The sequence below is a fragment of the Asterias amurensis genome, chromosome 9 (assembly GCF_032118995.1).
Source record: "Asterias amurensis chromosome 9, ASM3211899v1".
Lineage (NCBI taxonomy): Eukaryota > Metazoa > Echinodermata > Asteroidea > Forcipulatida > Asteriidae > Asterias > Asterias amurensis.
This window is the reverse complement of record NC_092656.1, coordinates 14,047,220-14,060,218: the sequence shown is the minus strand read 5'-3', so window position 1 is coordinate 14,060,218 and position 12,999 is coordinate 14,047,220. Positions and strand designations below refer to the sequence as shown.

The window sequence follows — 12,999 nt, the reverse complement described above, 5'->3', positions numbered from 1 at the left end:
CTTCAAAAAACAATGTTTTTAATAACGAGGTTGGTTCAATAACATTGAAATAAGGTAACTAATTGCTCTTCCAAAAGACAATGTACAATGTAATTTCCCTATAAATGTTATTGAAACTCTTAATGGTACATGTAACAGACAAATTTCTGTAATTTATTTGTTCTACATTGTTATTATTGTATTTTTTTTTTTTTTTGGGGGGGGGGAGTACAGCAGAAACTGTTGTGTTTTTACACACAGGTACATGAACTCAGAATATGTCTCACTTTCACAGCTAAAATGTGTAGTGTAGGCCTGTAGTTCATTTGGCATCTATATAATGTAGAGCTCAAGTGCCTGCTACTGTGTGTACCATGCGTCAGTTTTAGCTAGTACTCAGTTACAGCCAGCTAGCTCTGAATTAATACTGAACAACTGCAGTTGGATTGCATACAGAAAAAATGTAAGGCTGTTATCAAATTTGTCACCATGGTCACCATGCCAATACCCAGTGCCCTCATATTCCCTGCATAATATGTTCAGTAATCATAGACAAACTGAGTGCACTGCCTTTTATTTAAAATAAACGGTAATCTACATGTATCTGATGGGTGACTGGAGTGTCATTGTGTCAAACAGATTTTTCTCAGAAAATGCTGTGTAAAAATCATTACATTTTCAATCCAAAATCCATCTAAAGTATAGTAAACAAACATAATTTTATTTGAATATTTTACTTAGCTGTCACAGTTCTGTCATTTGATTACATTTGAACGCCAGCACAGTCAATAAGCAGCTTGAACCCACTACAACGTACATGTACATGCTCCCGTCCATTCCACTGCAACACCAATGTTCAGCTGATTGGCACTACTACCAAGACTACATCTTGTAAATTTCATCCTAACTTCTCAGAAATAATCAACAGTGATCATTAAACACAACTGACTAAATATCCCTCCGAAATTGGAACTCAGCGAAAGGATCTCATTGAACCTTCAAGGCATACACCAGGAACCAGTGAGAGTGAGTTTGTATGTGTCCAGTTTGCCTTCATTCCCTGGTCAATCCAACCCGCTATCTAGTACAAACTTCACAGTGGTCCACTTACATACGTAGATCATATTCAAACTTTAGATGTACATGTATGCCAAGATGAGTAATTCAAGTCTGTCCCTAGCCATTGTCCAATTCAATGTTTTTGCTTTAAATGTACCTGTCAACTAACATTAACCAATCAGTTTTTCTCTCACAGTACATTATGAGAGGGAGTAGTAAATTCCAGCTCACTCTACAGTGGTACCACGGTGTTTTAAATCATATTTTGAAAAATGCGTAGCCTATTATTTGAAAAATAAAGAACAAATTAATGTTTTTTATAGTTAGCAAATGAATCTCTTTTTGCCAAAGACTCCTCTTTATTAAAATGGGACACAATGCATTTCATAACAAACGGTTTCAAATGCTTTTTAAAGGCCAACTCTACCGATCCAAGGCAACGTGTCCCTTTAAACAAACCCTTTTTACCAGAGCTCTAAAAGCAATTATAAATCATGCAAATTACACTTAAGACAGGTATAGTCCATTTAATTTAATTACTAACCAAATACTGATTTCCAAAAGGCTAATACACATTATTACCCAATAAACATTTATTTAAAGCCATTACACACTTTCGGAACAGAAAAAAAAAAAAAATTCACAGATTTACAAATAACTTACAGGGTTTACAGAAGGTAATGGTGAAAGACTTCTCTTGAAATATTATTCCATGAAATGCTTTACTTTTTGAAAAAACATTAAAACAATTATCAATTCTTGATATCGAGAATTACGGATTTATTTTAAACACATGTCATGACACGGCAAAACGCGCTGAAACAAGGGTGGGTTTTCCCGTTATTTTCTCCCGACTCCGATAACCGATTGAGCCTAAATGCTCACAGGTTTGTTATTTTATAATATAAGTTGTGGTACACGAAGTGTGGGACTTTGGACAACACTGTTTACCGAAAGTGTCCAATTGCTTTAAAGGTAGATACACATTTGGTAATTGTCAAAGACCAGTGTCCTCACTTGGTGTATCCCATCATAAAAGCATAAAATAACAAGCCTGTGAAAATTTGAACTCAATTGGTCATCGGAGTTGCGAGAAAATGATGAAAGAAAAAACACCCTTTTTGTACGAGTTTGTGTGCTTTCAGATAGGAATAAAAGAATTCTATCTAGAAGTCTTTTATTACCTCTTTCTCAAAAACTACGTTACTTCAGAGGGAGTCGTTTTCCACAACGTTTTATATTACCAACAGCTCTCCAATGCTCGTTACCAAGTCAGTTTTTAAGTTAATATTTGTTTTGAGTAATTTCCAAACGTGTACCTTCCCTTTAATGATGTGTAAATCAAGTTACTTCTTGCCCCTAAGCTTACATTCTATTGATTCAAGATCAGCTTTCTCTCACCTTAATGGGCTATCATGTGTTTATATCAATCTCACAACAATAGTTTCCACTATAATCATGGTAATAATGTATGTACTTGTACATCATGACTATCTGATGATGCAATGACCAATTTAAAAACATGTGAAATCTGTTATAGCCTTATGCTACTTACTACACTACAACTACCTAACTTTATGTCAAAAGCGTCATTGGTAAAGTTGACTTGACATCAGAACTCTATAAATTTACATTATACTTAATCACCCTAATACAGAAACTAATTTGTCATTGGAATAAACAACTCTTTTTATCCAGTTGTACTGTATGTCAGTGTATGCAGTCTGTAGTGTGGCCGTGTGATCAGTGAAGGAGATAGAAAGTTTGGTATTTTCGTCATTAAAAAAAATTAGGTTCAGTCTGCCCCCTGATGTAAGAAAATTTCAATTCTGGAATGCAATAGGCCTATTCTATATTGAAATGAAACAGTCAAGGATAGCATGTTTATTAATTTTGGCATCATACATCCAGCGCCTAGTCAATCAATATGGAACAGTGATCGTCATCAATCATTTTACAAGACCAATATTTGACCTAAATTAAACTGCAACCAATAACCTTCCAACCCTCCCCCAAGTTAAATTGCTGCATTCCTTACAAATGTGATAACCCAGTGTTATGGAAATATGGTTTCAATTAGGCCTAATGTTCGACCTAGCTTTGATTAAACACCAAACAGTGTTTTGTTTTTTGTTTTTTTTCAATCGAACAGCTTCATGCCCAATACATTGTACTAAGAACTGCATGGTGCATTTAAAGGACACAATGCCTTGGATCGAGCGAGATGGTCTACATGTATGTAAAGCACTTGTAATTGTTTGTTAAAGTCACCTGGAAATATAAAAAAAAATCTTCAAACATTAGAGTATGTTTATGAACAATAAAAAAAAAAATTTAGTAATTGTTTGTCACAATTTTTAGTAATTGTTTGTCACGATTTATTTTAAAAATTAATAGAAAAAGTTGTTTGGGGGTTGACTCCGCCTACCCCTTTTGTGACGTCAATGGAGGCAGACTGCCTCGATCGAACATCGAACACAGGTACGTGCAAGTCCTAGTCGTGAGTTTGTTTATTCGAAAAAAGTTCTTTTTTTTCTGGCATTTTCCTGGCAATGACGACCAGGTGTAATGCTGCTGGATGCAGCAAAACAACTAAAGATGGGGTCAGTTTGCAAAGTGGTCCAGTCCGACGCTTTTCCAGCGTTGCGCAGCAAACACTTTGAGCCGATCGTCCTTTGAGAATCAAAAATACACCACACATTTTGACATGACGCCATCCCAAAAATTTTTCCTTCTAGTCACTAGTGGGAAGTCAAAAAGAAGGTACCTGAATGACGTAACGAACCTAAAGGAGCGTTTGCCTAACGTGAAAAATGTGGGTATTGTTTCAACTTTGAAGGCATGTTTTTAGCTTGCGCCAAGCGTCACTATCTTGAGTTGGCTCTGCATGTGATTCACCGTGCAGGGTAATCCGAGTGGACCGTCTGTACAGCAGCCATACAGTTCGTGCAGTCTGCTCCGTGACTGTAGTTTTGTACATAGGCATCATACCGATCAGGTATCCTGACGTAGTGTACGGGGCCAGACTACATATTTTCTGTTTAAATAACGCACCTAGATTTACGTCCTGAACAGTGCCCTCTCGGGTGGACCCTACTTTAAAATTTGTTAATAAAATGGAAACTAATTTTTTTAACCTTAGTTTACTGTTTATTCATATTTCACTCATCAAACACACATTTTAGTGACAAAAGCTTTATTTGGCAAAATACCACTTCCAAGTGACTTTAAGCAAAAATTTTTTTAAATTATGCGTCTGGCCTATGGTTAGAAACTAGAAAGATGTTTTACAAGTAGATTTAAAATAATCCACAAAGGCCTAATGCCTGGTTTTTAGTTTACTACTAACACTGGAGGTCAGCCAAATTTTACTCTACAAATAAAGTGCCATAAATTGCCTTGTGTGGATCATTTATAACATGTACATCTTTCTAACCACGCATTTCATTACAAACGGTTACAAACTCTTATGATAGCCTAACTCGCACGATCAAAGGCAATGTTTCCATTAGTAAGACGAACGAAATACAAGACCAAAATTACTTTAAACTAACAGTTGGCCTTCAACCAAGTTGGCTAATCCACAGCGTTTTCATCTCCCTACAATCACATCTAGCCAGACTGTTAGTTAAACTGGTGGTTGGCTAGTTGCAATCATTAAAAACCTGCAAACCTTGGCCCAATTTCATGGCTCTGCTTACCGTCGAACTCTGCGCTTACAATCATGATTCCCCGCATACGTGCAAGCGCCAAATGTCTGCGTGAGCCTTGTAAGTGTAGAATGCCTAGAAACGCGGATTCGCCGCTACCCTGTGAAATATGTTTGCCGTAAGCACACAGAATTCCCTGCTTCCGTAAGCGCTGGTTCTGTAAGCAGAGCCATGAAATTGGGCCCTGTAATTATCCCAAGGTGGAGTTTGATCGCAGTATCCAACACAGATACAACCATCCATCAATGTGATGGCGAGGGAGCATGGAGGATTACGAATTTCACAACTACATGTCACTAAACAGGCCAACAGCACAAAGTTTGTGTGTTGAACATGTTGTACAGTACATTATTTAAAAGCCACAGACAGAATGATTAACCCATGGCACCCACAGCAATAGCCATGCTACCCAGTGCAAAGTTCCAATATAATTTTACATTTTCTTTTAAACACCAATTCAGGAGCACCGTGCGCCATTGCTGAGGTGTACATGTGCTTAGTTTTGTGCACAAAGAAATGAGGAAATCATGTTTCTTTTTACTCTACATGTATAATGGACATGAAACCCTATAGGGCCCAACTCCTTCAATATCCTCATTGCTGTAGTGTATGACAAAGAAGGATTTGGGTTTTTAGTGATCTGCAGCACAGGAGGATTTAGAAGGCTTTGGGACACTATGAGTTTGTATGAGGATGAGATTAAGAAGGACTTGGGCTATTGGGCTATTTTTACAAAGGAGGATTTTTAAGGTATTAGGTCTCACGTACCTTGGCCAAAATAGGATTGTGAAGGTTTTGGGCTCTGACCGGTGGAGGTGACATTTTTTTGTTTGGCAACTGAAATTTTCTTTGTTAGCTTGGTCATTGTTTTAGGGTTCACAGGCATAGTTCATTGTATACCACACAGGCTTTGTAAACATACCATTCATGCCATTGGAATCTTTGGAATTTCTCAACAAAAGAACAAAAAGAACCTATTCAAAATGGTGCAAATATCAAATATAATACACCAAGGTCCCTAACAGAGCTCCTAAACTAAATCATAAACAAAAAAGGATTTAGAAGGATTTGGGATAATATGTTCATTTACAATAAGGAGAAGGATATTAAAGGTTTTGGACACTTTAGGTTTACAACAACTTCAAACTGAAGGATATTGAAGGATTTGGGCAGTATGTTTCTGAAGGGTTTGGTCTGTTAGGGTTTTTTTCTAATGAAGATCACTGACTAGTGACTACAAAATTTGCAACTAAATAGAAACTGAATCATCTTGAAAACGGTGCTTGTCTTAGGTGAATTAGGGGAAAAAGACGCAGAAACTGCATACAATAGTCACTAAAATAAAATTTTGTGAGAATTTCAGTACTTTCCTTTGTGCTTAATTTAAAAAAACAAATAGCAAGAATGTAGTAAGTCGTCCATGCAGCCATGTCAGAGAAATCGCATAGATTGTTGAGAAAGACATTAAATTTCCATAAAAAGAGAAAAGAAACATGATTTCCTTATGTCTCTGTGCACAAAACTAGGCACATGTTACCTCAGCAATGGCCGCGGTGCTCAACACTTGCGCGCCTGAATTGGTGTATAGCAGTGCCCCTTACCGAAGGAAATGTGCTGTTCGCCTTCAATTCAAGAGGGAAGTTCAATGTCTGAAAAACCGTTTGCATTTGGGCACAATGGCAGTTGTGTTTACTTTAAATCAATCTCTTTGAAATGAATTCAGTTGAGTACACATCGCTGCAGTGTTAGTCAATATGACTAACCACAGACTGGGCTCAACCATTGTCAACTGGGTTTGGTGGGTCACCCAGTTCTGTCTGTCGAAATAGCTCTGCATGAGCTACACATTGTGGAAATCCAATATCACTTCAGAATGCACAGCGAATAGTGTAACTGGGTACTCCAAATCGGAAAGTAACGTGTACGTGTGACTGTTGTGTGAGAACTATCCTCAATGTTAGATTTCGTGTAGACTAGCCCCACTTTCTGTGGCCAAGCTTGATATTTTGTCTGCACAAATCGCCTCACATATGTGGCTGTTGACTTGAGCCCTACTGTACATACGTGTACGTATGCATCGCTCCATTGTTTACTTTTCTAGATTACAATTGTATCTAGTCAAGTGATCTTAAACGCTGTCACAGCATCTGGAGCCACTGGCCATTGGGTCCTTTTTTTAAGCTACGGCACATTCCTGAATCGCATGTGGCCGATTGAATTCAGCTTGGCTACTAGTTGCAACCGGCCATCGGGGGAGGGTTACGTTAAATTATTGCAACTACTTGGCCACAGAAGTGGGACAAATCTTTAAGCAAATCTGGGTTAGTTGCGATAACGGAACTCTTCTCCAGACGGCCGAGAGGCGGGCGTTCGACCTCTCAGCCGTTGGGAGAAGGGTTACAATGTACAATATCGCAACTAATTCGGGTTTATGTATTGTAGTAGTCACTACAGATGTTTCTTCCATGAATGGCTTCAACGGGAAACCATACTTTCTTGTTTGCCGTGAAAACAGGAAAAACTCAAAACAAATGGGGCCAGTTGAAGTCATCGAAGATCGGTGTGTGGTACGGCGTGAACATTTCAATGTCTGTCAAGTTTTAATAAATGTTTGCATACTTCATATTAATTAACAAATGAAGATAATTAGGGCATCAGTTGATATGTCATCAATTCAAAGAAAAAGGCATGATAGCGTGAAAACTGGTAAGAGGAGGATACATGTAATTTATCGATATTGTACTCTGTAAAATAGTGTAGGAAATTGAAGAGTAAAACTAAAAAGACACAAAAAAAGCAGACAATTTTTTTTTCAATAATTAGTAATTACCGACTACTTGCATGACTTGAAGTTGGATCATCACTCGGCACTGTGAGTGTGAGGTGCATGGGCGTACTCGATCGTAGAGGCTTGGCTCACCAAACATCAACCGAAAATAGAGAGATGGACAGGCTACATACGCAAATTGAGTTACTTGCTTCAACCATGGACTCGGAGGAATGCTTCAACTCAACAAACAAAGCTAGGTAGAGCGCCTAGCTAGCACCACTGCATGCAGCAGAGAATGTCCCGTTTCTCCAGACGTAGGTCTGCGTTTACAAAACGACCTCTATCTCAAACACTCCCATTACAGGACCTCAATCATGATAAGATAAGTACAGCAACCATTGGGAAATGTAAAACAATTTTGTTGTTTTACTTTGGGTGACACAAACTGACAGCTCGTGTGCAACATTTCTATCACCATCATCCAATCCAGTTGTATTTTTTCCCAAGCTGATAATACTACGCCCTCTTTAGTTTTGAAAGAGACATGTTGGGGTAAAAACTTCTCGTGCGGAATTTTTTTGAGGGGGTGGGTCACCTCCATGGTTCAGGTAAAACTGTGGAGTTATGGAAATGAATGAACGAACCCCCAACCTCATTACGGCGGACTCCCCGTACAAAAAACAACCGTGATAGTGCCTTCGTTTTAATAATGGGGGACAGATTCGAATCTCCGGCGGCTGATTCCCGGCCGCGTTTTTTTTTCTTCTTCTCCAAACGACACTGCAATAATTATTTTTTCCCCTGCCGCTGTGATTGGCTCTTTACGTTAAAATTATGTCGTAATGAAATAATGTCGTGTGTTTTTTTTTTTTGGGGGGGGGAACAAAAACTTCCCGGCCAGCCACACTGTTCTATGGGTGGTCTTTTACTGTTAGTTCCTGCCCGTGTACGAGTGTTGGAGTTCCGGCCACAATAATTTTTTGTAGTGAATTTATTTTTATGAGAAAGGTTGACATGCTCAATATTATGAAACAATGCCTTGATTTTAGTTTTTAGTTTTTTTTTGTCGCTAATTAATTTTATACACCGACAATTTAACTGTTGCAAAGCGTTTCCGGCTATTCCAACAAAATTTTAAGACAATTTTTGGTTTACTTGTCATGAAATCCTTGAGAGGAACTTTTTAACTTTAAATTCCCTTAAAAAAATAATAGTGCCACTCCACGTAAGCCTACAACTGGAGTCGGATACAGGATTTTTATTTTACAATAATTAATGGGGATCAGTTGGCTCAGGCTCAGTGGTTTCTTCTCAGGCCTTTCACCTCTGTGGACCCCGGTTCCCACCCTAGTCTGGATGGAGCCTTGTACAGGAATGGGTTTTCAGCATACTTCTACAAGGTGGGTTTTCCCCCATTGGGTTTCATCTTATGCCTCTCGTTTCCGGCATCCTGCTAGCTATTCGCGCTATGATGTTTGATTAAACAAAAATAATAATTTTGTTAACAAAAATATGATGCTGTCGACATTTTTTCCCCAGCAATCTGGTCTTCACCATGTAACATCACTTTCAGCATGGGGGCGTCGCCCAATAATGACAAATCCAAACTGAGTGCCGTCGCCGAATTGACGAATGCAACCTCTTATTATTCTCCCAGATCTGGGCAAGGCAAGGCCTATGGGCTAGCAAATTAATCAGTTGGCCTACAAATCCGTAGAATGTAGTCACACTATAAACACAAACTTGTTCGGGTAACGGGAAAGGCGGGTTTTTCAATGAACATTGAATTTTTAACGCGAGGCTCCTTTTCTGAGTTTAGTAAGCTGTTCCATGTGTTGGGCCAGATCTTGAGAGCAATATTGACTCATAAGAACGACATACACGCGGTGTATGTATAGGGCATCAGCAGACCGAGGGAGAATATTGTGTGACCCAACACCGGTGAATAACAAAGTTTTGAAAATAATAGGCCTAAGGGAATTATTATTATTATTACGAGACCCTGGAGTATTATGCAGAAGCCTGATCTAGGCCCCCCTATAATGGGCAATGACGAAACAATCAATTAATTTTTGATATAAAGCATTTTTTTTTTTTTTGCAAAAAATAAATAGATTTCAAGAAACAAAGTAGTCTCGCGTCAGCTGCGCTGGGGCATGGGGGATTGTGCTGTGCAGCATTCGAAGAGAGAACGGGAATCAAATCAGAAGCTCATTTTCATGGCCTTTTAAAGTGAATAGCTATCTTGTATGCCTCAGAGACTTTTATATAGACCATGCGTGCGCCCAGAGTGAGTGAGGATCATAGAGTTAGATAAAAATTATAAGAACTAGAGGGCGCACTGGCCTATAATATACGCGCTCCGGCATAGACCTTTTCGCAAATACTGGGGCGCGCGCGTAAAGCTTGGAATTAGGTGCATTGTGGTCTAGCTGGTAGCAAAATTTGATTCATATCTATCCCACAATGCACCTCATTCAACAGTCTTGCGCATTGGTATTTGCGATAAGGTCTATAGACCTTATCGCAAATACCAATGCGCAAGCGCAGACTGTTGAATGAGGTGCATTGTGGGATAGACATGAATCAAATTTTGCTACCAGCTAGACCACAATGCATCTAAATCCAAGCTTTACGCGCGCGCCCCAGTATTTGCGAAAAGGTCTATGTGCGCAGGCATCTCACAGCGTGTGTTTGTGCGGCCATTTTGTAAGTTGAACAAACAGCATCGCGTGAGCGTTCAATAAAAAAAACCTCAAACGTGTATTTCATAATCAACGCGCGTGCAGAATGACGCGCTTGTCATCTTGCGGTCCCGTGGCGTTTGTGCACGAAGGCACGAAGCATCACTCACGTGCGCCCTCTAGTTCTTATAATAAATATAAGGCCGTGTCCGAAACGGCGACTTCGGCTACATCTACGGCTAGATCGCGCGCGTCTGCTATTCTTCAACACTGGTAGACGCGCTGATCTAGACGTAACTGTAGCCGAATATGGCGTGTCAAACGTTGCATTATTCGATAATGTACAATATATGTGCGATGTTTCTCATATATATGCGATAATTGTCACATATGTGCGATATTCATTTGATGTATGCAATAAATGTAATATATGCAATAAATGTAATATATATGCAATAAATGTAATATATGTGCAATAAATGTAATATATATGCAATAAATTGTAATATATGTGCGATAAATTGTAATATATGTGCGATAAATTGTAATATATGTGCGATAAATTGTAATATATGTGCGATAAATTGTAATATATGTGCGATAAATTGTAATATATGTGCGATAAATTGTAATATATGTGCAATAATTTGCAATATATGTGCGATAATTTGCAATATATATGCGATAATTTTTAATATATGTTTGATAATTTTGTAGTATATTATATGCGATCATTTGTATGTGATGTTTTGTGACGGTATACATATGCGATAATTTAATATACATGTGCGATGTTCGTTCTTATAATATATGTGCGAAAACGGAATTGTGGGATATAGTATGACTCCCTGTCCACTTGATCCCCGTATCCGTAATGTTTTAGATCGGGCCAGACTATACTCTGGACGGTATAGTATGGTTCCTATGGTTCAATGAGATTGGCGTAGGGTTTATAGTGATGGTCAGGGTACGAGACTCGAGCAGCGTATTTCCGAAATAGCCAGCCAGCCGCGTATTCGGATAATAGAACACATACAGTACAGGGAGGTGACAAAATGTTGCATTTTGCTCAAATCTGAAGGTGAAGATCTGTTTTACTCGAACGAATTCTGCAATATTAGCATAATTTAGATATGTTAATTGATAATATGTCAATTTCATAGCTTCACATGATTAAAAAAATAATTTATAAAAAGTGAAAAACATTTAACAAAACGTCAAAAAATGACCCGCAAACAAAAAGGCAAAAATTTTTATTTTGTATTTTTTTGCACTTTTTAATATGTCAAAAAATCATCACTGTGAAATACAAAACCATAACTTGAAAAGAATTTATACCCTTCGTTAAAACAAAACATTTAATTTGTAATCCAGAACTTTCAAGACTAATATAGTGGGCGTATCAAATTTTGGAGCTGGGTAAATTTGGTTTACTATCTTGTGGTTAATTAACCACAGTTATTCTGACGCCATTGTCAATGTACATTCCGCCCAATTACATAGACGGTGGACTTAAACACAATTTGAAAAGAATTTGAACCCTTCGTTAAGACAAAAAGTTGCTTTCTTGTTCCAGAATCTTGAAGGAAGATAGACTAAACGTATCAAATTTTGAGCTGGCTAAATTGGTCAACTATTATTGATTCTGCAATAAAAAGAAAATGTTTGTCTTATCAATTACTAAATAAATTGTTAGATTGTTTGTAAGCATATACTCTTATGTTTGAAAGAAAAACACTTCTATTTCCAGGTGACTTTAAATTGTAGAACAGTTAAAGTTAGTAAATTACCGAGCTATATCTGAAACACTCATGATTGATTATTTTTAATTGTTGTCAATAAAATTTAAAAGTTCTTGTGCTATAAAAATTCAACTGTATCTTGTTTGCAAAATCATTTTTCAAATTTTTTGGAATATTAAGCACCACATTTATAGTTATGGTTTTGCATTTCACAGTGATGTTTTTTGACATATTAAAAAATGCAAAAAATACAAAATAAAAATTTTTGCCTTTTTGTTTGCGGGTCATTTTTTGACGTTTTGTTAATGTTTTTCACTTTTTATAAATTATTTTTTTAATCATGTGAAGCTATGAAATTGACATATTATCAATTAATATATCTAAATTATGCTAATATTGCAGAATTCGTTCGAGTAAAACAGATCTTCACCTTCAGATTTGAGCAAAATGCAACATTTTGTCACCTCCCTGTACTGTATGTGTTCTATTATCCGAATACGCGGCTGGCTGGCTATTTCGGAAATACGCTGCTCGAGTCTCGTACCCTGACCATCACTATAAACCCTACGCCAATCTCATTGAACCATAGGAACCATACTATACCGTCCAGAGTATAGTCTGGCCCGATCTAAAACATTACGGATACGGGGATCAAGTGGACAGGGAGTCATACTATATCCCACAATTCCGTTTTCGCACATATATAAGAACGAACATCGCACATGTATATTAAATTATCGCATATGTATACCGTCACAAAACATCGCATACAAATGATCGCATATAATATACTACAAAATTATCAAACATATATTAAAAATTATCGCATATATATTGCAAATTATCAAACATATATTAAAATTTATCGCACATATATTACAATTTATCGCACATATATTACAATTTATCGCACATATATTACAATTTATTGCATATATATTACATTTATTGCATATATATTACATTTATTGCATACATCAAATGAATATCGCACATATGTGACAATTATCGCATATATATGAGAAACATCGCACATATATTGTACATTATCGAAT

General features: G+C 37.4%; 1 protein-coding gene across 3 annotated transcripts in view; it reads right to left on the bottom strand.

Annotated features, from left to right (window-relative positions):
• The window catches only part of LOC139941601 (uncharacterized), a 92,465-nt gene extending 84,453 nt beyond the window's left edge, over positions 1–8,012 (bottom strand). For all 3 annotated transcript variants that reach the window (XM_071938171.1, XM_071938173.1, XM_071938174.1), the window contains exon 1: positions 7,579–8,012. In XM_071938171.1, coding sequence (XP_071794272.1) covers positions 7,579–7,637 — 59 coding nt within the window. In that variant the 5' untranslated portion in view covers positions 7,638–8,012. The remainder of the gene's footprint in view (positions 1–7,578) is intronic.
• Between the last annotated feature and the right edge of the window lie 4,987 nt (positions 8,013–12,999).